At 46.1% G+C, this 27,767-nt stretch overlaps 1 protein-coding gene across 4 annotated transcripts in view; it reads right to left on the reverse strand.

Moving 5' to 3' along the window:
- Positions 1-27,767, reverse strand: part of ANKFY1 (ankyrin repeat and FYVE domain containing 1) — a 102,293-nt gene that overhangs the window by 20,410 nt on the left and 54,116 nt on the right. For all 4 annotated transcript variants that reach the window (XR_002724901.1, XM_023184509.2, XM_023184510.1 and 1 more), the window contains 9 exons: positions 25,848-25,997; positions 24,333-24,498; positions 15,450-15,654; positions 13,531-13,599; positions 12,793-12,992; positions 7,895-7,992; positions 2,437-2,665; positions 1,426-1,524; positions 1,008-1,161 (listed from right to left, as the gene is read on the reverse strand). Coding sequence is in view for 3 of the 4 variants with exons in the window: in XM_023184509.2 (XP_023040277.1) it covers positions 1,008-1,161; positions 1,426-1,524; positions 2,437-2,665; positions 7,895-7,992; positions 12,793-12,992; positions 13,531-13,599; positions 15,450-15,654; positions 24,333-24,498; positions 25,848-25,997 (1,370 nt within the window). In the remaining variant the exon portion in view is untranslated. The remainder of the gene's footprint in view (positions 1-1,007; positions 1,162-1,425; positions 1,525-2,436; positions 2,666-7,894; positions 7,993-12,792; positions 12,993-13,530; positions 13,600-15,449; positions 15,655-24,332; positions 24,499-25,847; positions 25,998-27,767) is intronic.

A 27,767-nucleotide genomic window follows, 5' to 3' on the forward strand; every position in this document is an offset into this window, starting at 1 on the left:
TTTTGAAAATACAACCACAATAACAATTGGACTCCATGTGTTTTTCCCCCTCAAGCCTTACTGGTGGCTCATTTGTTGGAACGTTCTTCATTGTAACTGAAATTCCTTGTTAAAAACTGATTTTAGGCCGGGCGCGATGGCTCAGGCCTGTAATCCCAGCACTATGGGAGGCCGAGGTGGGCGGATCACGAGGTCACGAGATCGAGACCATCTTGGCTAACACAGTGAAACCCTGTCTCTACTAAAAATATAAAAAATTAGCTGGGTGTGGTGGCGGGCGCCTGTAGTCCCAGCTACTCCGGAGGCTGAGGCAGGAGAATGGCATGAACCTGGGAGGCAGAGCTTGCAGTGAGTCGAGATGGCGCCACTGCACTCCAGCCTGGGCAACTGGGTGAGACTCCGTCTCAAAAAAAAAACCAAACTGATTTTAGGGCAGCTGCAGTGGCTCACGACTGTAATCCCAGCACTTTGGGAGGTGGAGGCGGGCAGATCACTTGAGGTCAGGAGTTCGAGACCAGCCTGGCCAACATGATGAAACCCCATCTCTACTAAAAGTACAAAAAATGAGCCGGGTGTGGTGGCGGGCACCTGTAATCCCAGCTACTTGGGAGGCTGAGGCACAAGAAACGCTTGAATCCAGTAGGCGGAGGCCGCAGTAAGCCGAGATCGCACCACTGCACTCCAGCCTGGGCAAGAGTGAGATCCTGACTAAAAGAAAAAAAAAACAAAACCTGATTTTAGATTGTTTTTTACAATGAGACTTGTGCAATACTGTGCACTGGTCCTGAAAGGTTCAGACAAGAGCAAAGGACAGTTCCTTTTCTCCATTACAATCAAGACTTTTGATGATTTTGTGACAACACTGCATTTGTGTGTTTTTAGAGCTACTGTTTCCTTTCCTCTATCTAACATGAAACAAAAACACTTTTCTACAAGTGAGGCTGTACTTTTGACATCTCAATTAACTGTTACCTGGTGTTACCGTGGAGAGTGCGGCTTCGTCCTACCTGACATTTATATCTGCCTGGTGCTCCAGGAGGAAGAGCGCGCTCTTGCTGTCCTGCCGCTGTATGGCCATGTGCAGTAGGGTCTGCCCATCCGACATGGTGTCATTGATGGAGGCCCCAGAGCCCAGCAGCTGGGCTGCGATCGTGTGCATGCCTGGGAAAGAAACAAGCCCCGATTTCATCCACGCTCAGCTTTTCCCACTTCCTCAACATCTTACTACAACAGACATACCCTCTCAACTTCTCAAAGCCAGCAGTTTTCCACTGGATCTAACAGGCTTAACTCAAACAGAAAGGTTATTTCACAACCAAATGATTAGCCCACTCTCCTCTTTCTTTCTCACTCCCTCTCTCCCGCCCAGCCCTGCTTCAGACAGCTGTCTGTCTGCAGACATGAGCGGCCCCGGCACGGCCTTACCAGTCCATAATGCCAGGCCCAGCACAGTCTGGTCTCGGGAATCTTTGAGGCTGAAGTCCGGGATGATTTGCAAGTTGTTGGTGGCATGAAGAGCATTGGCTAAATGTTTTAAAAAGGAAAAGAACATCTGAGTTCACCATCTGTGGATCCCATTTAAAGCATTCAGTAGAGGAAGAACTCAGTTTCAAACTAACTGTTGGGTATAATACGATCAATGCTACAAAAAGAGAGGAGATAAATCTTGTCAGGACTCGAAGCCCAGAAATCTGATATTTTGGAGCAAAACTTACGGGGAAACTGAATCTTTTTAAAGCTTAAAACACTGACTCTTCACATAGGGAAAACGGGCTCCATTACGGAAACACACTTGATTACTAAAAAGACGAAAACAACGCCCTGATGATGTTCCCTAATACACAATCTTAAAACTTTCCCTCCTACAGTCTTAAAACTTCTGTGAGGACCAAAAAAAGGGCGCACAGTACCTAAAATCCCACCTCCCTCGAAAAAGACAATGCTAAAAAACCACTGTCCTTAACAAGGATTGAGACAAGAGCAAAATAAACCTCAGGACAGGAAAGAGAAGGCATGAGGAAGACTTTCTGAGGGAAACGGCCCTTCTGTCCCGCAGGGGCTGCCCTTGGCCCCTCTCTCACCGGGTGCCTGCCACAGCAGGTTCTCCAAGACAGTGCTCACACCGAGGCACAGTTTTGCTTGACCTACACTAAATGGCCTGGAGAAATACTCAAATAAGACAGACGACAGAATCAAAAGTTCTACCAGCTTAACCTAACAAGTGAAATGGGCAGGCCCCATCCTGAAAACACACACAGGGAAGCAGCAGTCAAGAGCCAGAATACGTGCTTCTCTAGTTTGACCAGAAAGGATTTTTTGGGAGTAAGAAACTAGCTATACGAAACTCACCAACAGAAGAAACATCAACTCTGTAACTAACGATCCTAAACCGCTGTCCCCAAGTCAAAATGATGGACAGTATTCCCACATACTTACCTTTCTGCTCCAGGATGACAGACACCACGTCCGGATGGTTATAGGCGATCGCCATGTGCAGTGGTGTCTGCAGATAGATGTTGTCCGCCAAACTGGTCAGGGATGCAGCCTCCTTTGGCAAAGGCAGAGCTTCCTCCGTCTGCAGGTTTGGGTTGGCACCTTGCTGCAGGAGCTCTGCAGTGAGGTTGGCCAGGCCATGCCGACACGCTGTGTGCAATGGGGTTTCTCCCTGAATGGAAACAAATGGCCGAAATCTGAGCACTCACGGGAATTCCCTTCACGAAGGGAGCATGGCAGCCTGAGAGAAAAGACTCGGGTCCTGGGCTCATCCTGTCACCAGCTGACCCTCCTGATTTCTGTTCTAAATTTTCTCCTGAACCATTATCGCTTTCAATATCTTCTTTTTCTTTCTTTTTTTGGTTTTGTTTGGAGACAAGTCCCGTTCTGTTGCCCAGGCTGGAGTGCAGTGTCAAGATCTCGGCTCGGCCGGGTGCGCTGGCTCAAGCCTGTCATCCCAGCACTTTGGGAGGCCAACACGGGCGGATCACGAGGTCAGGAAATCGAGACCATCCTGGCTAACACGGTGAAACCCCGTCTCTACTAAAAAAATACAAAAAAACTAGCCGGGCGAGGTGGCAGGCGCCTGTAGTCCCAGCTACTCGGGAGACTGAGGCAGGAGAATGGCGTAAACCCAGGAGGCGGAGCTTGCAGTGAGCTGAGATCCAGCCACTGCACTCCAGCCTGGGCGACAGAGCGAGATTCCGTCTCAAAAAAAAAAAGATCTCGGCTCACTGCAACCTCTGCCTCCTGGGTTCAAGCAATTCTCCTGCCTCAGCCTCCTAAGTAGCTGGGATTACAGGCACACACCACCACACCCGGCTAATTTTTGTATTTTTAGTACAGACAGGTTTCACTATGTTGGCCAGGCTGGTCTCGAACTCCTGACCTTTTGATCCACCCGCCTCAGGCTCCCAAAGTGCTGGGATTACAGGCGTGAGCCACCGCGTCCGGCCCATTTTTTTTTTTTTTTTGAGGCAGAGTCTCACTGTGTTGCCCAGGCTGGACCCAAACTTCTAGCCTCAAGCAGTCCTCTTGCCTCAGCTTCCCAAATAGCTGGGGTCACAGGTGTGAGGCACTGCGCCTGGTTCCACCCTTCGTTTCTTCAGTGTCTTCCCCAAGCACCTTCCGAAAGCTGGCTTCTTGACTTCACCTCCTAGGTCCTCCTTAACTGCCTTTTGCTTTGTTTTATAACTTTTTTTTCTTTTTCTTTTTTTTTTTTTTTGAGACGGAGTCTCGCTCTGTTGCCGGGGCTGGAGTGCAGTGGCCAGATCTCAGCTCACTGCAAGCTCCGCCTCCCGGGTTTATGCCATTCTCCTGCCTCAGCCTCCCGAGTAGCTGGGACTACAGGCGCCCGCCACCTCGCCCGGCTAGATTTTTGTATTTTTTAGTAGAGACGGGGTTTCACCGTGTTAGCCAGGATGGTCTCGATCTCCTGACCTCGTGATCCGCCCGTCTCGGCCTCCCAAAGTGCTGGGATTACAGGCTTGAGCCACCGTGCCCGGCCTTTATAACTTTTTTTTCTAATTCTAAAAATAATATATGCTTATTATGACAGAACAATAACAAGCTACAAGTGTCACCAAAATAAACAGTGCAAGTGGGAGAGCCGCGCAGCCCCCACCCGGGAGCGAGGCACCAGCGATTAGCAGCCAACACGGTGGCCGTCACTGCTTCTGTAGCTCCTCACTTGCACTCCGTTTCTGTGGCCTGCTCGCATCAATCTCATCTTGAACTCTGATCAAGACCTCCTTCCCCTATTTTTAAAAGTTAAAAATTATTTTTAATGGGTATTACCGGTACCTGATGCAATATTTACAGAGAAGTTTCCTCTCACATTTGGAACCATTATTACCAGTTTCATGTTTCTCTCCATTGACAGAATACTCCCAGGAAAATGCATGTGCGCACATGCTTAAGCATTGCGGCATGTCTGTGTATGTCCGTATGTGTACACACACACAGGAGTTTTCCCACGCAAACAAGTGGAAATGAACACAACATACCACTCTGCTTGCAGTACGGCGCTTGCATACGGTGCCTGCTCTCATCAGAGCTACACATCATCATCACTTAGAGAGGCAAGAACTCTCCAAGGCTTACTGTAAAAAACAGCAAGATCCCTGGCAGTGATGTTTACAACTAACTGATCACAACCAGTTACAGATTCATTTGTTCCTTCATAGCCACTGCTTGACTTGACTAGCCTTAAAAAAAAAAAAAAAAAAAAAAAAAGCAAGATCCTACCTCCTCCTTTTCCCTCAAAAAATCATCCTTTCCCAGCAGGAGTCACTTTTAACTCTTCCAGCTGGGTTTTGTAAATCTCCATATTTCTTACTAACATGTTTTTATTGCTGCCTCTTGATTTTCCAGCTTTGAACATTATCTGTGGGACTCGCTATCGTGGCAGATAAGGATTGAGTGCTTTTACGCCTTGACCCAGAGCGTGCGCTTCCCACCCAAATCCTCCCCATACAGGGGAACTATAATTGTAGTGTGAGCCCTCCCAAGTATTTCCTCTTCCTCTTCCTCGTTCTCTCCCCTCCCCCTCCCCGCTTCCTCAGGGCTGTCTCCTGTTCCAAACCTTCTTCCTACACATTCTCACTGGGTGTGCTGATCTACTCCACGGCTTCTGCCATTATCTACAAGCAGGAGACTCTCAAACCCAGGCCTCCAGCCCTATTTTTGCATCCTATTTTCCCACAGCCTGTTAGACATCCCTACCTAAATGTTTAGAAATTCAGAAATCACAATGGAATTTACTCTCCCCACTCAGGTTCCTCCTCCTGGCCAGTTTCCTCTTTTTTCATGGGCTCACCACAGTAATTGTTTTTTTAAGTTCATACTTCGGTGTCTTTGGGGTACCGGTGGTTTCTGGTTCCACGGGTAAGTTCTTGAGTGGAGATTTCTTAGATGTTAGCGCACCTGTCACCTGAGCAGGGTACACTGCGCCCAGCATCCCCCTTTTATCCCCACAGCCCTCCCAAGCTGCCCCTCCGAGTCCCCGAATTCCACACGCCATCCCTGCACTGCAGCAGCTGAAACAGTTCTCTTGCCCTCGCTCCTGGGAGCCTGAAGCATGCGTGTGGTATAGACTGACTCTGCAATTCCTGCGGAACCTGCTCCTTTGGATCCCAATGCAGTGTCAGAGGACAGCACAGGTCACTGCTTGTCAAGACGATTCCCACTTGGCTCCAGCCTGGGCTCTACAGCATACCCACCATGCCAGCCATCCCAGGCAGTTTTCTCAGCTCCAGAAGAATCATACTACGTTTGCCCAAAACCCTCCAGTGGCTCTTCTGTCCCCACAGGATGAAGCCCACACACCGAAGCCAGTGTTCCAGGCTCTTCTGCGGCGCTGTTTTCCACGGCTTTCACGTTAGGCCTCCCGTGTCTCCACAGTTTGGGTTTGACCTAGTTTTGCTATGAAGGGTACTCAGAGAAGGAGCAACAGTGGGTAGACAATGTGGGCCTAAGGGAGGTTTTTTTGTTTGTTTTTTGTTTTCCAAGACAAAATCTCACTCTTTTGCCCAGGCTGCAGTGCAACGGCATGGTCTCCACTCACTGTAACCTCCGCCTCCCAGGTTCAAGGATTCTCCTGCCTCAGCCTCCTGAGCAGCTGGGACTACAGGCCCCCGCCACCACGCCCAGCTAATTTCTGTATTTTTAGTAGAGATGGGGTCTCACCATGTTGGCTAGGCTGGTCTCGAACTCCTGACCCCAGATGATCCACCTGCCTCAGCCTCCCAAAGTGCTGGGATTACATGTGTGAGCCACCGTGCCCGGCTGAGGATTTTAAGTTAGGAGAGAGTAGAGCAGTCTCTATGCTATTAGAAACGAATAATGGGCAAAGCTAACGATGCAGGAGGAAAAGAAAGAGAGAGTGACACACAGTGGCAAGAGCGAGGCATGGAGAAGGTGAGAAGGTACGAGATGCTGTGATGGTGAGCCCAGAACAAGCAGCAGTGGGCGCTGGGCCATGCCGTCACTCTGGCTGGAGAGCTGGCTGTGTGCAGACACAGTGGAGTCAGCAGTGTTTTGAAAGGATGGCACTGCCCTCTCTCCTGTACCAAGATATGCTGGTCTGGCTCAGATACCAAGCTCACTGTTTAGTGCCTTGCCCAGTGCTGTCGAGACAGTGTGCAACTAGACAGCCTTGTGCCAGAGTCTTAATGCGGACACCTCATTCTTTATAATGAGCACCCACATAGGTACCGTGTGTGTGGACAGAGGCTGGGGAACGCCCCGGGCTGGAGCATCCACATAGGTATTATTTATAAGCCACTTAACCTCTCAGGACCTCAAGGTCCTTGACTCCAAAATAAAGAACTGACTGACGTGGGAAAGGCTTCTTCAATCCTAATAATACATGCTGCTTCCGGGTCCACTGTGAAAATTAAAAGGGATAATAGCCTTAAAGCTGCTAGCACAAAGTGACCGTAAAATAAATGTGATCTTGAAGACAAGCACATCCTCCAGGTCTGAAAATAATTAAGTAAAAATAACTACCAAATAGTACCTAATGTCTCAGATATTATGCTAATAAGCACTTAATGATATCATTTACTTTCATCTCAACCACACCCTCATTTTATAGATGAGGAAACTAAAATTAAGACCACACAGACCTGGGCGCGGTGGCTCATGCCTGTAATCCCAGCACTTTGGCAGGCTGAGGTGGGCGAATCACCTGAGGTCGGGAGTTCGAGACCAGCCTGACCAACATGGGGAAACCCCGTCTCTACTGAAAAGAAAAAAACAAAAACAAACAAAAAAAACCCCCACAACATTAGCTGGGCATGATGGTGCATCCCTGTAATCCCAGCTATTCTGGAGGCTGAGGCAGGAGAATTGCTTGAACCTGGGAGGCGGAGGTTGTGGTGAGGTGACATTGCACCATTGCACTCCGCCCTGGGCCAGGAGAGTAAAACTCTGTCTCAAAAAAAAAGACTGCATAGGGAGGAAATGGGAAAGCTGGTAAACTCGGTAACGTCCAACCCCAAAGGTAACACTTTTATTCATAACACCATACATTCTACCTTGTTAGCGTGCGATATAGACTCATAAAAGACAATCCACATAGGAAAACCCAAGCAAATGGTAGGTTTGTGCATGCGCTTGCTAACCTCTATTAAAGTCCACGGTATCTACTTCAGGGCCTGATAACCCGAACAAGCACTGTTTCCTAAACAAATGCTTAGGAAATGGTTTTGCTAAATGAATCAATCAACCAATATTTGAGGAAACATAATCTGTTTCACTCTGGCTTTTTAACCATATGCGTGTATTATTCTGATAAAAACTGAAAAAAACCACCTATTCCCCTTTTTCCTACATATCCACCAGTGCCATTTCTTCCATAGATCAACACCATTTTCTCCAGCTGCCCTGTCACACTTACCCACTTGTTTCTGTGGTTGACATGGGCACCGTTGCTTGCCAGGAAAAGAGCTGCTGCCTCGTTTCCTGCTCCAGCTGCCCGCTGTAGTAAACAGTTTCCTAGAAGAAAACGGGCATGCTGATTCTTCTGTTTGCATCAAAATGCAGTCACGCTGCACAATGCACAACACCCTGCTCTTCCCGCCACCCCTGTGACTGGCAAGCCCTCACCAGACAGTAGGTACACACCAGACACTAAGTATCATTTCAGCCCACATAGGTACTGTGTGTGTGGACACAGAGACAGAGGCTAGGGAAAGCCCCAGGCTGAAGCATCCACATAGGTACTGTGTGTGTGGACACAGAGGCTGGGGAACGCCCCAGGCTGGAGCATCCACATAGGTACTGTGTGTGTGGACACAGAGCCTAGGGAACGCCGGGGCTGGAACACCCAGTTCCTCCATGGGATTCCCACTGGCCACTGCCCAGGACTGCAGGGAACTTCTGTCTCCTTGCCGAGGTTGGGTTAGAGCAAGGTTTCTCAACGGTGGTGCTACTGACATTTTGGACAGGATAAATTCTTTGTTGTGGGTACAACGTTCAGCAGCATCCTCTGAACTTAAGACAATTAGAAATGTCTACAGATGTTGGCCACGTGTGGTGACTCACAACTGTCATCCCAGCACTTTGGGAGGCCGAGGCAGGAGGATCACTCGGTGCCAGCGGTTTGAGATCAGCCCGGCCAACATGGTGAAAACCTGTCTCTACTAAAAATACAAAACTAGCCAGGCTTGGTGGTGCACACCTATAATCCCAGCTACTTAGGAGGCTGAGACATGGGAATCGCTTGAACCCAGGAGGCAGAGGTTGCAGTGAGCTGAGATTGCGCCACTGCTCTCCAGCCTGGACAACAGAACAAGACTCTGTCTCAAAGAAGAAAAAAAAATGTCTACAGATGTTGACAAATGTTCTCAGGCAGTAAAGGCAGGATTGTGCCAGGCTGAAAACCACTTGGCTGGATGACCATTTTGAAAACATTTTAAGTTCTATTAGAAAATGCCCCTTAAATATAAACACTTGTTTTATTCCTAATGCTTTAAATATGTTTGTTCTTGGCTTAGAAATATTTTCCTTAGCAGTGTCACTCTTTTCTAAATAAAAACCTTGGAAAGAAAAAAATGAGGTTTTTTTCTTCTTTTTCTCTCTAAATGGTTTTAGCCCTAAAACAGTGTTTCTCAGCCTTTTAAAATCCATTTCCAGGCCGGGCGCGGTGGCTCAAGCCTGTAATCCTAGCACTTTGGGAGGCCGAGACGGGCGGATCGCGAGGTCAGGAGATCGAGACCATCCTGGCTAACACGGTGAAACCCCGTCTCTACTAAAAAATACAAAAAACTAGCCGGGCGAGGCGGTGGCGCCTGTAGTCCCAGCTACCTGGGAGGCTGAGGCAGGAGAATGGCGTAAACCTGGGAGGCGGAGCTTGCAGTGAGCTGAGATCCGGCCACTGCACTCCAGCCTGGGTCACAGAGGGAGACTCCCTCTCAAAAAAAAAAAAAAATCCATTTCCAAAAATGAACAAACTCTCTCAGGTCAATAGCTATACTACTTGAAATTCCAAATAAACTAAACACCAGGACTAAAAACAAGATAAAGAACTGTGACAGCCAGGCACAGTGACTCATTGCCTGTAATCCCAGAACTTTGGGAGTCTGAGGTGGTGGATCATTTGAGGTCAGGAGTTCGAGACCAGCTTGGCCAACATGGTGAAACTCTGTCTCTACTAAAAACGTAAAAATGTGCCAGGCCTGGTGGCGCACGCCTGTAATCTCAGCTACTCGGGAGGCTGAGGCAGCAGAATCACTTGAACCTGGGAGGCAGAGGTTTCAGTGAGCCGAGACAGTCCCACCACACTCCAGCCTGGGCGACAGAGTGAGACTCTATCTCAAAACAAACAAACAAACAAAAAGAAATGGGACAAAGTACTACTTTACTTTCATACCACGTTTTTCCTTATCCGACTCCTAGTTGACGGCTGCTCCAACCTGGAGACTCCAAATGTGAGCCCCATGTTCACGCCTGCAGTCATTCCCCTGTACCCAAGACTTAAATTCTATACCTCCCAACAGAACAAAGATAACCTGTGATTGCGAAAACATCACTAAACTGTTAAAAGCTAGTGGACGGGCCGGGCGCAGTGGCTCAAGCCTGTAATTCCAGCACTTTGGGAGGCCAAGACGGGCGGATCACGAGGTCGGGAGATCGAGACCATCCTGGCTAACACGGTGAAACCCCGTCTCTACTAAAAAATACAAAAAAACTAGCCGGGCGTGGTGGTGGGCGCCTGTAGTCCCAGCTACTCGGGAGGCTGAGGCAGGAGAATGGCGTGAACCCGGGAGGCAGAGCTTGCAGTGAGCTGAGATCGGGCCATTGCACTCCAGCCTGGGCGACAGAGCGAGACTCTGTCTCAAAACAAAACAAAATAAAACAACAACAACAAAAAAAAGCGAGTGGACGAATTGGCTGGTCCGGGTGCAGTGGTGTTTACAACTCATCAAAACCAGTTACAGATTTCTTTGTTCGTTCTTCGCTCCTACTGCTTCACCTGACTAGCCTTAAAATTAAAAAAAAAAAATTAAAAATTTTAAAAACTTTATAAATTTAAAAAAAATTAAAAAATCTTAGTGGAGTAAGATTACACGTAAAATGAAAAATGAAACATATCAATAGATAAAACAATCCTGAGCCTGTCTAGATTTGACAATTAAAACAAAGTATATAATGTAAAATTAACAGAACCAGCAAGAAAAATGGACAAAACCAATGAAAAATTTTAATATACCTCTCAGAAACTGACAGATCAAGCAGTCCAAAAGTTAGTAATATGTAAGATTTGAACAGCATAATGAACAAGCTTGATTTAATGCACATAGAGAATGCTGCGTCCTACAATTAAAGAATGCATATTATTTTCAAGCACACGTCAGACTTTTATAAAAACTAGTTCTGGCCAGGCGCGGTGGCTCACGCCTGTAATCCCAGCACTTTGGGAGGCCGAGGTGGGAGGATCACAAGGTCAGGAGATCGAGACCATCCTGGTTAACACAGTGAAACCCCGTCTCTACTAAAAATACAAAAATTAGCCGGGTGTGGCAGCATGCGCCTGTAGTCCCAACTGCTGGGGAGGCTGAGGCAGGAGAATGGCGTGAACCCAGGAGGCAGAGCTTGCAGTGAAACCAAGATCGCACCACTGCACTCCAGCCAGGGCGACCCAGCAAGACTCCATCTCAAAAAAAAACCCAAAAAACTAGTTCTGTTCAAGCTTGTTTTTTATTTGTTTTTTAAGAGATAGGATATTGCTCTGTCACCCAGGCTGCAGTACAGTGGAGTGATCATAGCTCACTGCAGCCTCCAACTCCTGGCCTCAAGCAGTTCTCTCACATCAGCCTCCTGAGTAGCTCAGGGTACAGGCATGAGCCACCACTCAATTCTTAAATATCAAAGAACAAATCCCTTATATGCCAAATTCTGATATGATTAAATTAGTAATCAGTAAAATTATAGCCAATAACCAATATATTTGTAAATTAAAAGGAATTAGTAACAATCTGATTTCCAGAAGTCTTCAGTCTAAAACACTTAGAGTTCTTCCTATATTACCTGTCCTGTGGTACCACTGCCTTGAGCTTTTGTATCACCTAGAGTGGTGATCTCATTTGACCTTTAAATATTTTTTTATTTTTTATTGATTGATTGATTTTTGAGACAGAGTCTCACTCTGTTGCCCAGGCTGGAGTGCAGTGACGCGATCTTGGCTCACTGCAACCTCTACCTCCCAGGTTCAAGCAACTCTCCTACCTCAGCCTCCTGAGTAGCTGGGATTACAGGCGCCCACCACCACACCCAGCTAATTTTTGCATTTTTAGTAGAGACAGGGTTTCACCATGTTGGTCAGGCTGGTCTCGAACTCCTGACCTCAGGTGATCTGCCAGTCTCAGCCTCCCAAAGTGCTGGGGTTACAGGCGTGAACCACCACACCTGGCTGACCTTCAATTATTAACTTCTTTAGGGAAAGGGCTGTTTTAATGTCCATCTTTTTTTTTTCTTTTTTTTGGTCAACTCTTCCTGTGAGTGACACCTACCTATGTTTTATACATTTTTTGCTAATACTCAATAATGAATTACATGGAATCCTTCTCCCTAAAATATCCCTGTATTTTATTTAGTCAGATCAAGGAAATACATTAAAACAGTGGTTCTCAAAGTGTAGTCTAAGATGGTAAATACTGAAGTTATCACCCACCTAAACAAAAGCTCTCTGATACCTTTTTTTTTTTTTTTTTTTGAGGCGGAGTCTCGCTCTATCGCCCAGGCTGGAGTGCAGTGGCCGGATCTCAGCTCACTGCAAGCTCCGCCTCCTGGGTTTACGCCATTCTCCTGCCTCAGCCTCCCGAGTAGCTGGGACTACAGGCGCCCGCCACCTCGCCCGTCTAGTTTTTTTTTTTTTGTATTTTTTAGTAGAGACAGGGTTTCACCGTGTTAGCCAGGTGGTCTCAATCTCCTGACCTCGTGATCCACCCGTCTCGGCCTCCCAAAGTGCTGGGATTACAGGCTTGAGCCACCGCGCCCGGCCTCTGATACCATTTTTAAGACGGTTAAAGGAATGCTGAGTCCAAAGAGTCTGGGAGTCACCACATTAAACAAATGGAAGTTTCAGTTTCAGGGACTTGATGGCTGCTCAATTGTTTGAAGCACAGGATTTTTAAAAATTACAACCCAGGCTTTTACTATATTTAAAATTAAGTACAAAATCATTATCCTCATAGTATGCCGTTCCATTTCTAAACCTGCGGTGAAAGCATTTTCAGGCCATTTCCCGGCGCCTGCAGATCCCAGCGTTGCCCCTTCGGGTGGCATGTCCTTTACCTGTCGCCATGTCAGGTGCGTCCGTGTGGCTGCCACGCTGGATGAGTCTGGCTGCAAAGCTGTTCTCATCAAATGAAGTCCCATTTACCACGGGGACATCTTCGAAGGGGTTCACGGACTGGTCAGAAGACACCGTGATATGCTGCACTGCGAGCCACAGAGCCGTGCTGCCCTCGTGGTCTTTGAGTTCTAAATCCAGTCTGAAAAGCAGAAGCAATGTCAACAGCACCTCCAATCTTTCTGAGACACTCTAGACTGACAACGACCTCGTTCTTTCTCTTTATCCTTTTTCAAAGACACATTTTTTAGCTCACTTTAACTTCTTAATATATACGACACTAAAGGTGTTTAAGAAGAATGATTTTGGCCGGGCGCGGTGGCTCAAGCCTGTAATCCCAGCACTTTGGGAGGCTGAGACGGGCAGATCGCGAGGTCAGGATATCGAGACCATCCTGGCTAACACGGTGAAACCCCGTCTCTACTAAAAAATACAAAAAACTAGCCGGGCGAGGTGGCGGGCGCCTGTAGTCCCAGCTACTTCGGAGGCTGAGGCAGGAGAATGGCGTGAACCTGGGAGGCGGAGCTTGCAGTGAGCTGAGATCCGGCCACTGCACTCCAGCCTGGGCGACAGAGCAAGACTCCGTCTCAAAAAAAAAAAAAAAAAAAGAAGAAGAAGAATGATTTTCCACTCACACCCCTCACACCCATCTTCTCACTTGTGCATGTCTCCCTACGTACTGTTTGCACTGCAGCAGCTGACTGAACACATGTTCATTCCTGGCCATGATGGACACGTGCAAAGGAGTCCTGCAGGACCAAAAAGAAGAAGGGTCAATTCAGGACAAGCCTGTCCAGGACGACTCACGGCAAGAGGCACCCCGAATCCCAAGCAGAGTCCCCACCCACAAGAAATTCCACATTTCTACAAGGCTTCTAAAACCATGACCCAGGATCAAAACCTGAAAACGGATCTGCTTATATGTGACCGTTATTCAGTGGCCAAAATGGACAAGCAGCAGCTCAAGGAAGCGATCTCGAATACTCCCCAACTCAATCCCGACCCCCGCCTGAAGGCACAGACATGATTTTCTCAAAAACAGCAGTTTCTGCCACAGGTGTGCAGATTTTCCCTCATCTATTCTCCGTCAATTCGGAAAAGAAACTTTGCCCCATAATTTTCTGTTCTTCTCAAACACACTCAGTGCAGCAACAGGAGAGAACTGATGAAAGCTGCATTTAACCCCTTTTCACTGCTTCCATTTAGCACTCAGGAGCCCTGCAGGAGACTGGCACTGTGGAACTACCACACACACACAAACACACACACACACACACAATGAGTCAGGGCCCAAGGCTGCACCTACCACACACACACACACACACACACACACACTGCGAGTCAGGCCCCAAGGCTTCATCTACTGGCCGACACACACACACACACACACACACTGCAAGTTTACTGCCGTTGGAGGAAAAAAATAAAAGAATCAACAGCAGGGACATGGATGCAATTATTTTAGGAAATAAGGTAATTATCACATGATATTGAGATTTCATGAAGCTACATCTTATTTGTGTACCTTCCCTATCACACAAGTCCATTTTCCTATCTGACAACCAAACTTTACAAAAAATCTTTTCTTTTTTGAGAGAGTTTTCAAAGGTATAAAATACTGAGTTGTTCTAAGGACAAGCCGGTCCCAACTGTGGTCAGTGATTCAGGTGACTTAACCGTCCTTCACAGCCTCAAACCACTGTCCCAAGACAAGCAGCCTTTTCCTAGATCCTAAACCACAAGGAATCCCCAACTAAGTATTTCTGGAAATGGGCAAAATGAACACAGTAATTACTGTTAAATATGCAAAGGGCTGTGCTACGGACAAAGGTAGCAAGCTGTGCAGATCAAGTGGGAGTGTTTACAAGAAGGTAAAATTGGGTTTAACAATTAGAATTTTCTAACAATTAGACCTCACAGAAATAAAACAGATTGTCTGGTTGCTTGGATAGTTCTTCACACTTGGATAGTTTAAACTCTAAGAAACGCTACAAGGTTCCCTTGGAGGCCCTGGACTAGATGACCACTCTGGTTCCTTCAAACATGAAGATACAAATTGCTTAAAAGCTCGAAGACTGGCGCATGCCTGTAATCCCAGCACTCTGGGAGAACGAGGTGGGAAGATTGCTTGAGCCCAGGAGTTTGATGCCAGCCTGGACAATATGGCGAAACCCTGTCTCCACCAAAATACAACAATCAGCCAGGTGGGGTGGCGCGTGCCTGTAGTCCCACCTACTCAAGAGGCTGAGGTGGGAGGATCACCTGTGCCCAGGAGGTGGAGGCTACAGTGAGCCAAGATCACACCACTGCGCTCCAGCCTGGGCGACAGAGTGAGATGCTGACACAATTAAAAACAAACAAACAACAACAACAAAAAAACCCTCGATGACTTCAGTTACCCAGGACGGAAATGTCTTCCCCAAATGCCTCTGGTTTTAGTAGTGACACTACTACTATACATCAATGTCTGTGACTTTAATACAAATCAGACTGAATAATGCCAAACTAAAGAACATGAACTCCCCGTATGCCAATGACCTGCTACCGTAAGATAAGCTGAGAACAGTGCTAAGGGCACAGTGTCTGCTCCCCAGCTTACCTCCCCTTGCTGTCCTGCATGTTGGGGTTGGCACCAGCCTGCAGAAGGTCCTCTGCAATCTGCGCCATCTCAGACATCACATCTGCTGAGTGTTTCTTTGAACTGTACAAGGCCACGAGGTGCAATGGCGTCTCCTGGGCACCCAGTGTAGCGGCATTGACCAAGGCCCCATTCTTAATGAGGAAAGTGGCAGCAAAGAGATCTCCTTGAAAAGAAATAATAGAAGAAACAGTAACACATGACAACACTCAGGGCAAAGTATTCTGGCCAGTGCTTCCTCAAGAGGCAGCAGAAAGTGACTGCAGACAAAAGAGCAATAACTAGATATGTCTGAAGGAACCTCTTGGGGCATCTGTAAGTGGAAACTCATCATTGAGATCATGGAGTTACAGACGAATTCAAAAGGCTGTGCTCAATTTGTGGTTACCTGTTATCACTTGTCGTGCCTCCTCACCTCAGTATCCTTTCACTGTTTAAGAATACTAGGCTGGGCCAGGCGCGGTGGCTCAAGCCTGTAGTCCCAGCGCTTTGGGAGGCCAAGGCGGGCGGATCACCTGAGGTCGGGAGTTCGAGGCCAGCCTGACCAACATAGAGAAACCCCATCTCTACTACAAATACAAAATTAGCCAGGCGTGGTGGTGCCTGCCTGTAATCCCAGCTACTTGGGAGGCTGAGACACGAGATTCGCTTGAACCCAGTGGGCGGAGGTTGCAGTGAGCTGAGACCGCACTACTGCACTTCAGCCTGGGCAACAAGAGCAAAACTCCACCTCAAAAAAAAAAAAAAGAATATTAGGCTTCTAGTCTTCAAAGGCCTCTTTTGGTCATCTCTCAAAAGGATTTCCAGGATCCCTCCCCACACAATTTCTCTCTCTCCCTCTCTCTTTCTCATTTCCTGACCACAGCTTGTACCTAACTAAGCAACACTACCCCCATTCTGCTGTTCTTGCATACAGGTTCTACTCAGAGTAATCCCAAGTCTGTTTTATTATTATAAAATTTCTTTTTAGTTTTTTTTTTTTTTTTTTTTTCCAGACAGAGCCTTGCTGGAGTGCAGTGGCACAGTCTCAGCTCACCGCAACTTCCGCCTCCGAAGTTGAAGTAATTCTCACGTTTCAGCCTCCCAAGTAGCTGGGACTATAGGCACGTGCCACCACACCTGGCTAATTTTTTGTATTTTAGTAGTAACGGGGTTTCACCATGACGTACAGGGTGGTCTCAAACTCCTGAGCTCAGGCAAACCACCTGTTTCAGCCTCCCAAAGTGCTGGGATTACAGATGTGAGCCACTGCACCCTGTCTCTTTTTAGTTTTATAATTTCATTATATACACTTAATTGACTTAACAAGAAGTTTACAATGAAACATTTGAACAGAATATCTGTACACATTACTATTTACAAAAATTTCACATGGTAAATAACCTTGTTGTGGAAACAAAATTTCTTTCTAAATCCCTTCCACTGACTTAACTCTGGCGGTATTACAGAGTCTACCTAGGACTATTTACAGATATCAAATCAACACTGAGGAACATCCCAGGGCTTTGGAAGGCTGAGGCGGGAGGATCGCTTGAGCCCAAGAGTTCGAGACTGCAGTGGGCCATGACTGTGCCACTGCACTCTAGCCTTGGTGACAGAGAGAGATCCTGACTCAACAAAGGTTGAATAACTCACAGAAAATCCATTCTTCTTCTTATTGTTTGAGACAAAGTCTCACTCCCGTCACCCAGGCTGGTGCACTGGCATGATTACGGCTCGCTGCAGACTCAACTTCTTGGCTCAGGGGATTCTCCTGCCTCAGTCTCCTGAAGAGCTGAGACCACAAGCACGCATGCCACCATGCCTGGCTTATTGTTTTATATTTTTAGTAGAGATGGGGTTTCACCATATTGCCCAGGCTGGTCTCCAACCTGTGGGCTGAAGGGATCCACCTGTCTCAGCCTCCCAAAAGTGCTGGGATTACAGGCATGAGCCACTGTGCCTGGCCAAAATCCATTAATTTTAATAGCTTCATTTACCATCTTTGACTATTTATGCTTTGTAGAAGTGAAAAAAACTACCTTGACATGTTGACAAAAGGCCAAGAATTAAGAGGAAGACGTTAACAGTATACATTTGTGAAAATACTTTGTCAGACACTAGTAAAGAGAAATTGACTCTAGATTGGTTCTACAAATACATGGTTAAGCTCAGAACTAAGCAATCTGACAAGTGGCCATTTAGTGTTAAAAATACTTGTGAAAAACCAGTTAAAGTATACTTGTCAAGTCAACTTGGAGGATGACAAGGATTAAGCAATTAAATTTGTTGTAAGATTAAAAGTTCAGTCTTCCTTGGATTTAGTTATATTTAAAATTTAAAACATGCAAACACACTACATATATATGAAATTTATGTTTCTTAAGAAAGTAAGGCAAGAATAGCAAGGCATCATAACACATGGAACAGAAACCGTAACCAAGACTTGGGGCATCACGCCTTCCTGGGTGAAAGCAATTGCTCTCAGTAGCCTCCAGGTGGCACCCATGAGCTCACACCAGGAAACTCGGGTTTTGGGGATTTTTTTGTTTTGTTTTGTTTTGTTTGAGACACGGTCTCACTCTGTCACCCAAGCTGAAGTGCGGTGGCATCATCAGAGCTCACTGCAGCCTCGACTTGCAGGGCTCAGGGGATCCTCCCAGCTCAGCATCCTGAGTAGCTGGGACTACAGGTGCACGCCAACATACTCAGCTTTTTTGTGGTTTTAGTAGAGATGGGTTTTGCTACTGTTGCTCAAGCTGGTCTTGACCTCCTGGGCTCAAGCAATCCGCCCACCTCAGCCTCCCAAAGTGTTGGGATTACAGGTGTGAGCCACAGCGCCTGGCCTGGAAAGTCTTTCAAGGGTTCAGTTAAACATCTTCCAAATCAGACTCATCTGCAACTTGCAACTTGAAGTCCCCATGTGTAACTCTGATGGGTGATAGCAAGTTAACCCAAGAGCCTGGATTCAGAGGTACTTTCTGCAGATTCCGTCTCCATTTCACCAAGGTCTACAGGATGAATTTCTTGCAAATCACATCCTTCTTCAGCTGAATGATCCCCAACATGCGGAACAACATCCCAGAGTTTGATTTGCTGGTCCCATGAGAGCTGACTATACTCCTTAAACGTGTGGGTGATCTCGGGATGAATGCTGAATTGTTGAGGCTAACTTGGAACTTCTTTAATGCATGGATCACAGGCAATGGTGTTCTTCCCATAGTCAATCTGCTTTTGTCTTTGCATCAGGACACTTTGGTTCCTAATTGTTAGAATTTTGAGTGCAGACCCCTTTGAATCACAACCTGAGACGATTTTCTCTCTTCCAAAGTTTTCTTTTCACGTCTTACAGTATCATTTCATCTCCTTTGACTACACATCTCCAGTCTGAACATCTAAAATGGAGTTTCAGGAGTGGTAAAGCTCTCTCAAGTCTGTTGCCGCCGGTATTCCTGTGCACATTCTCATTTGAATATACAGGTTTCATCTGGTTCTCAGTGGGTATGAAATTAGAAAATCATTTGCTTTTGTTTTGGCTTTTGGTTTTTTGAGATAGGGTCTCACTCTGTTGGTCAAGCTGGAATGCAGTGGTGCCATCATGGCTTACTGCAGCCTCAGCCTCCCAGCCTCAAGCAATCCTCCTGCCTCAGCCTCCCAAGTAGCTAGGGGTACAGGCACATGCCACCCTGCCTGGCTCATTTTAAAATATTTTTTGTAGAGATGAGGTCTCACTATGTTGCCCAGGCTGTACTCAAACTCCTGGCCTCAAGTGATCCTCCCACCTTGGCCACCCAAAGTGCTGGGATTACAGGCGTGAGCCACTGCACCCAGGTCGACTGTCTGTTTTTCAATACTTCCCATCTGCTTTATGCTTTCTTCCGAGGGCCCATCTTGCTACAGAATGTAGGCTCTGGCACTGGGGCAGCCAGGAGGCCTCAGACGCTGACTTGTTCCTAGATGCTGGATTGGCCCGTGTCTGATTTTTTTTTTTTTTGGGGGGGGGATTCACACTGTCTTACACAAAACAGACCCTGGGGAAACGTTTGGGAAGAAAATGGACTGACTGGTTAGGGCTATTGGGTTCTACTTTATCAGAAAGGCTCTTATTTGAAAGAATTATGACTTCAGGTAACTTAACAATTTTCCAGTAAGTCCCTTCTCTTGAAATATTTTCATTCTGCTCCCGTTTTGGGTGGGGTAAGGGGTGCAGAAGGGTGCAATCTTTACCAGTATCAAAGCTTAGATTTTATAGTACAGACGCAGTAAAGCACTGCAGGCAGCAGGGAACATGCATATTGGGGTCTAGGCTAGGTCAGGTCTTTGCTATCCATTTATACATATACACAGAGGGCCCTACTCTGTAGCGTGAACAAACTCTGCATGGATTTGGTATAGGAGAAAATATGTAAAGACAACAATATATTAGCCATAGAACTAAATATCCTAGAGACAGCCACTTACATTCTGGGAGTAGAAAGAAACTTTAGAATTATTAGGACAACGGGCCTTAATGAAAAGCCCAAAATATGAGATACTCAGGGGACAAGGGTCCAAAGTATGAGATACTCAGGGGAGAAGGGATAATGTAGTTTCATTACCTTTAAGCTTAAAACATATTCCAAACTAAGACACAAATACATAGTGGTCAGGCGCAGCGGCTCCTGACTGTAATCCCAGCACTTTGGGAGGCCGAGGCAGGCAGTTCACTTGAGGCCAGGAGTTTGAGACCAGCCTAGCCAACATGGTAAACCCAATCTCTACAAAAATACAAAAATTAGCCAAGCGTAGTGGCATGTGCCTGTAATCCCAGCTACTAGGGTGACTGAGGCAGGAGAATCACTTGAACCCAGGAGGCAGAGGTTGCAGTGAGCCGAGATTGCAGCACTACACTCCAGCCTGGGCGACAGAGCAAGACTCTGTCTTTAAAAAAAAAAAAAAAAAAAAAAAAAGAGAGAGAGAGAGAGATAAATACACAGTAAAGCCAAGACAAGATAGGTTAACGAAAAATGTGTAATACACCAAACATACAGAAGATAAACTGGGCAATACTGCACAGGTATATGAAAACCTATGAATGATCAGATTTAGATGGATAGCATGATTAAAAAAATGTTTGTATCTTAAATCCTTAGGTCCCCTTAGAAGAATTATAGACTTTGGATCAGATTTATTTTATTAATAAGATCCAAATACACAGTTTTTACTTATAATCATACATATATATAAATATATTCACCACAAAGAAGCTATCTAGAAATTACTAGAAGTAGAAAATTAGTCAAGTTTTACATTAAAAGAAAGTCAGCCCAGAGGGTACATAAAGGAAAAGGACAACTGATATCAGAAGAGCAGAACAAAGGGAGGGAACAGAAAATGTCACAAGCACCGTTTATAAGGTTTCTGTCAGTAAGAAAATGGTTAACACATTTTAGAAAGACTTTACATCATCAGAAACAGTTAAAACAAAAACTAGTGCTTAGAAGTTTCAGTTACTTCATCACCTCATTCACTGACACTGCCAGGTAAATGAGGCATGACTATTACAATCTGTCCACATAAAAACTATTCCTAACAAAAAACTTCACACTAAAAAAATCCATATACAGTATTTCTTTCAATGCAGCTTCTTGACAGTTCTATTCAGCCAGTAGCCTTCATTATTCAATTAATACAAACCATATTTCATGCTGCTCCAGTTGGCGGCATCATTTTAAAATTTACTAAAAATAATTAACAGGAACATCCTACTTAAGAAACCCATCAACCGGGCGCAGTGGCTCACGCCTGTAATCTCAGCACCTTCGGAGGCCGCGGCGGGCGGATCACCTAAGGTTGGGGGTTTGAGACCAGCCTGACCAACGTGGAGAAACCCCATCTCTACTAAAAACTCAAAATTAGCCGGGCGTGGTGACCGGTGCCTATAATCCCAGCTACTCAGGGGGCTGAGGCAGGAGAATCGCTTGAATCCGGGATGCAGAAGTTGCAGTGAGCCAAGATAGCGCCACTGCACTCCAGTTTGGGCGACAGGAGTGAAACTCTGTCTCAAAACAAAGAAGAAAGAAACCCACTGACTGATGTTGGTTATTAAGGTAAAAAAGTTCAGGAAGAATTGTTTTTATCAAGTGAAGAATCATCTTCTTGCTCAAATCAGGCTAATCCAAGGAGATGGCCTCTCTCCGGCCAAACATGTGCCCGCTGTGGACTCCCGCAGAGACACTGCCTGCCTGTTCCACTCTTTAGATAAAATGACTGCTATACTCGGTTATTAGGATGATCACTGACTATTTTGTTGACAGATTCCAATGCATGCTCAGAACTAAACCGAAATCTCATATATTAAAGACTTTCACTCTTAACAGTTAAAGTGAAAAAAACTGCTACAGGAACTGGACCTGGTTACGGCATTTCCAATGCAGGAGCAAGGGATGAACGGCAGGGTTGACCCCGCCAGTCCCCTGGTAATCAATGCTGGGTGTACCACTAACATTGCCTCGCATTCTCTGAACAAACCAATAAAGCAAAGGTGATTCCCACTTTATGGATAAGAAAGACTCAGAATGTGACTTGTCCAAGGCCACAGCGTAAACAGATGAGCTGAGATTCAAACCATGGTAAATATGAGCTTGATAGCCAGTGCTCTGTCTACCGTAGTATGTGACACTCTCTAAAGTTAGCACAATCACGTTTATTATACCCACACTGTAATCCACAGACTTGCAGGCGATTAATAAACTCAGAGTGGAGGATTAGACCATCTGAAAATAAACATCAAAAATGTATCACTAATTCTTGGCAATTCTTGTAGCTAAGCAATCACCAAAATATTTAATAACTCAAAGATGTTTTATCATCAAACATAAGAATTAACTCCCTGGGAAGAAAGAAACAAAATTCTCAGATTTTTTTTTTTTTTTTTTTTTTTTAGTAACAGGGTATTTGTTTCCAAAATAAACATCTCAAGACACGAAACAGTGTGGGAAAGAACCATTCCCCACTGCATCACGCTCAGTGCTAAGTACTCGCTGGCTCTGCACGGCACATAATGGTGCTTGGGGAAAATGCATCTGCTCTTGACACTGACATACTCGAAGCATTTCCTACCCAGTGATGAGCAAAATTTTCCTCTCTACCAGCCAGCAAGCTCAGCATTCCAACACATGGCTTATAAGGATACTTGTATTAAAACCTTTGCCCAAAAAGGACAAAGCTGGCACAGGACCACATCTTGATGTAAGTACATTCCACCAACTAGGAGCAATTTGTGAATGGCAAAAATGTAGCATAGACAATAAGGGTATGACAACGCATCATCAAAACGGGAAAAATATAGATTAAGATGGAGCGAAATGAGTAAATTCTCTCTTTGATATCTACATGTAAATAACAAAAAGGTGGCCATGGCAATGTACTTCAATCAAGTCAACCATCCCTCCACAAAACTAACGCTTTGACACGGGAAAGCTTTCATTCCTCACTGGAACTCTACCTCTATACAGATTTCACTCTGTCAAAAACGACCACTGCAAAGCAAAATCAGTCAGGATTCACTTGGGACTTATGAATTAGTAAGACTATGGAAAAAAATAAACAAAAAAACCAGTACTGTTTTTTTCTTTGACAAGTTAATTCATTAAGATTAAAATGTTTTGTTCTCGGCCGGGCGCGGCGGCTCACACCTGTAATCCCAGCACTTCGGGAGGCCGAGGCGGGTGGATCACAAGGTCAGGAGATCGAGACCATCCTGGCTAACACGGTGAAACCTCGTCTCTACTAAAAAAAAAAAAAAAAAAAAAAATCAGCCAGGCGTGGTGGCGGGCGCCTGTAGTCCCAGCTACTCGGGAGGCTGAGGCAGGAGAATAGAGTGAACCTGGGAGGCGGAGCTTTCTGTGAGCCGAGATCACGCCACTGCACTCCAGCCTGGGCGACAGAGCAAGACTCTGTCTTAAAAAAAAAAAAAAAAAAAGAGAGAGAAAAAGATGTTTTGTTCTCAAGTCTATCATTTCTATATTCTTCCAATTACTAGCAATGCATTCAAAAGATAGCTACAATTGGCCGGGCGCAGTGGCTCAAGCCTGTAATCCCAGCACTTTGGGAGGCCGAGACGGGCGGATCACGAGGTCAGGAGATCGAGACCATCCTGGCTAACATGGTGAAACCCCGTCTCTACTAAAAAATACAAAAAACTAGCCAGGCAAGGTGGTGGGTGTCTGTAGTCCCAGCTACTCGGGAGGCTGAGGCAGGAGAATGGTGTAAACCCGGGAGGCAGAGCTTGCAGTGAGCTGAGATCCGGCCACCGTACTCCAGCCTGGGCAACACAGCGAGACTCCGTCTCAAAAAAAAAAAAAAAAAAATATATATATATATATAGCTACAATTTCAAATAACTTTGCTAGAACACAATGAAACTTTATCAATTTATCATAATAGAGGTCTAGCCTATTAAAGTGAACACCCCGAATCTAAGAATATGTTTAAACATTTACGGTTTTGCTACTATCCTCATATCTGTGGAAGGATACAAAAGCAAAACCTCCCTAGCACAATTCCTGGAGCAAGTAACCCACCGAACAAGCAAACGCACAAGTGCTTACAGGTAAAGGTGCTTCTTCACACAAAGTACCGCCTTTGCAGCCTTTCCTCCCGGGGCCCTGTTGGCACTGGGAACAGCCAAACCAACGAGGCGCGGGGAACAGCTCTTGAGTGCTTCCTGTGACCCAGTGATCAAATTCTCAATCATGTACCCTGTGAGTACAGACTAGAGAAGCCTTTGAGAATGGTGGGAATAAGGTGAGAAAGTCTTCAAAAATGACTTGGATAAAAATAAAACTGCCTCCAGGGAAAAATATAAAATACACTTCTTCCTACCTCTTTGGATTCCTTTGTGTAACAAGCTCCAGCCATTCTTGTCCACCATGTCCACGTCAGCTTTGTGACTAACCAGCGTGCTGGCAATACTCTCCAGTCGTCGTGAAAGGGCTAGATCTAACGCCAGATCTCCATGATGATCCGCTTCGTTCAGCTTCCCAGGGAGCTACACGAACATGTTGGTGAATTAGCGCCCAGTGGGTAGAGAATATGACCTATTTTCATTTCTCCCACCTTGACCCTTAAATATCATCGCTTATACAAATGTCAGATTTAAGTACTTCAACACTGCTTACTCCCCAAATTCAACTTCATTCATAAACTTCTATCAGGCTTCCTCAGGGTACATGTTTTCAGGGAGTACTGTATTAATGGGGACCACAGAGCAAACATAAACCATGTGGGAGATGATGTAAGGGCCACCAGGAAAACGTGGACAGAGTGCTGTGGGGCACGAGTGCCAGGCAGAGGTTCAGAGAGCTTTATGGTGAACAGCTAATGCTTCCAGGAAAGGCGGTGGCGTGCTTATCTCATTTTTCCCAGCCGTTTAATGTCTCCCCACACACTGGACACCCAGGATAAAACATGCTTCGTTCCCATCTGTCAAGAGCCATTACATTTCTTTCAAGATCACGTGATGGGCAGAATTCTAGCCCCCCAAAGATGGACATGTCCGAATCCCCAGAACCTGTAAACATGTCACATTACACGGCAAAAGGCGCTTTGAGGATATGATTAAGGACCTTGGGATGAGGAGAGTATCCCAGACTATCCAGGAGGCCCCATCTATCTGACCACAGAGGGCCTGATCTATCTCACCACACACATCCTTCAAAGTGAAAAAGGGAACCAGAAGAACAAGTCAGAGAGATGTGACATGAGAAGCACCCGACCCACCACTGCTGGATTTTAAGACAAAAGCCGGGGACTATGAGCTAAGGAATGTGTGGCGGGCTCTAAAAGGTGGGAATGGCCCTCAGTTGACAGCCGGCAAGAAAAATGGGGACCTCGATCCTGTAAGTGCAAGAATCTGAATTTTGCCAAAAACTCAAATGAGTAGGAAATGGATTCTCCTTGAGTCTCTGGAAAGAAGCATGGCCTGCTGACACCGTGATTTTGGGCCAGGGATTCCTGTCCTGGACTTCCAACCCACAAAACTGTAAGGCAATACATTTGTGTTGTTTTAAGCCATTAAGTTTATGGTAATGTATTATAGCAGCAAAAGTCAACTAATACAGATTTTGGCACCTGGAAGTTAAGAAGCGTAAAAAAAAAAAAAAAAAAAACTACCTAAAAGCATGTAAGAGGTTTTTAAATTAGGCAATGGGCTAAGGCTGGAAGAATTGTGAGAAACATGTTAGAAAAAGCTCAGATAGCCTTGAACAAACTATTTAGTAGAAATCCGTACATTAAAGACTGCCAGTGGTGGCTCGGAAGAAGCGAGCAGCAGCCTGGAGAAAGACGAGCGCGTTAAGAGTTCCAGGAAGTGAAGAATGGAAGAGGTGGCTACGGTACCTGGGAATCCATTTCAATCAGATAAAGGAACACCACGTCTTCTCTCTCCACTTTGATAGCTTTGTGTAACGGGTACTCCGTCTTGGATTTGATCATTTTGTATAACAACTGAGCACTCATGCTACTGAAATCCTCCTTTCTCAGGTCATCCTAACAATTCACAACACAGTAAAAAGCAGAACAGATACAAAGCAATAAACACAACTACCATTTACTACGCCCTTAAAACGCGTCAGTCAGGCCCTACTTGAGGGGCCTAACCTTTCCCGACTCATTTACTTCTCCCCAAAACCCAATGAGGTAAGCACTTGATCATCCTCATTTTACAGAAGAAAAAAGTAAGGCACAAAGAAATTAGATAACTTGCTCTAGTTCAGACAGTCCTTAAATGGCTGGGGAACCAGAAGGCTGACGTTCTGAGCCTCCGTCTTTCCCCTGGCACTACTGTGCCTCCCAGTGAGGTGGCAAAGCCAAGCCAGGCTTACCTCTAACTGGAATGCGCCCCGAGGGAGCCTCACGTGAGAGCAGGGAGTCCTCTTCCCACCCCCCCGAGAGACACCGGTTAGAAAATCAATCAATTCCGGCCGGGCGCGGTGGCTCAAGCCTGTAATCCCAGCACTTTGGGAGGCCGAGACGGGCGGATCACAAGGTCAGGAGATCGAGACCATCCTGGCTAACACGGTGAAACCCCGTCTCTACTAAAGAATACAAAAAAAACCAGCCGGGCGACGAGGCGGGCGCCTGTAGTCCCAGCTACTTGGGAGGTGGAGGCAGGAAAATGGCGTAAACCTGGGAGGCGGAGCTTTCAGTGAGCTGAGATCGGCCACCACACTCCAGCCTGGGCGACAGAGCCAGACTCAGTCTCAAAAAAAAAAAAGAAAAGAAAATCAATCAATTCCAACTTCCACAAGCAAGTCACTCTGCTGAGTCACAGCTGGTCCCTATTATTGCAGATCTCTATGTTTCTACATATTTTAACAGGAAGGTTACCAACTCGGTTTCAATTTCTTAAAATTCAGCTCTTTTAGCCACCTTTTCTGAAACTCTAAGGCTTTTCCTATGATGTTGTTGAATAGCAAACAATTCGCAGAAACTAATTTGTAAAAGGTAGCACCAGCCCTAATTTTTTAAAACTGCAAACAACAACAAAAAAATGTGAACCACTGGCCGGGCGCGGTGGCTCACGCCTGTAATCCCAGCACTTTGGGAGGCCGAGGTGGGTGGATCACCTGAGGTTGGGAGTTTGAGACCAGCCTGACCAACATGGTGAAACCCCATCTCTACTAAAAATATAAAAATTAGCCAGGCGTGGTGCTGCATGCCTGTAATCCCAGCTACTCAGGAGGCCGAGGCAGGAGAATCGCTTGAACCTGGGAGGCAGAGGTTGCGGTGAGCTGAGATTGTGCCACTGCACTCCAGCCTGGGCAAAAAGAGCGAAACTCATCTCAAAAACAAATAAAAATAAAAAATGTAAACACTGTTCTTTATGATGAAACAACCTAAGAAAGGGAAATCTAAATTTAAAGATGCTCTCCACCTCATGAAGAGAACAAGGGCAAGCTCGGAAACCGTGCTGCTGAAACTGTGGGGCCTGCTGGCCATGGAGCCACACCCTATTCCTGCAGCTCATTAGCAGCTTCCACAGATGGAGGGTGAAGGCAGGCGATGCTTTCAAGACTGTTTCTGGACCTGAGCTATCTTTTTTGCGGGGGTAGGAGACGGAGTCTCGCTCTGTCACCCAGGCTGGAGTGCAGTGGCATGATCTCAGCTCACTGCAACCTCCGCCTCCCGGGTTTATACAATTCTCCTGCCACAGCCTCCTAAGTAGCTAGGACTACAGGCACGCACCACTGAGCCCGGCTAATCTATGCATTTTTAGTAGAGGTGAGGTTTTACCATGTTGGCCAGGCTGGTCTCGAA

The sequence above is a fragment of the Piliocolobus tephrosceles genome, chromosome 16 (assembly GCF_002776525.5).
Source record: "Piliocolobus tephrosceles isolate RC106 chromosome 16, ASM277652v3, whole genome shotgun sequence".
NCBI lineage: Eukaryota > Metazoa > Chordata > Mammalia > Primates > Cercopithecidae > Piliocolobus > Piliocolobus tephrosceles.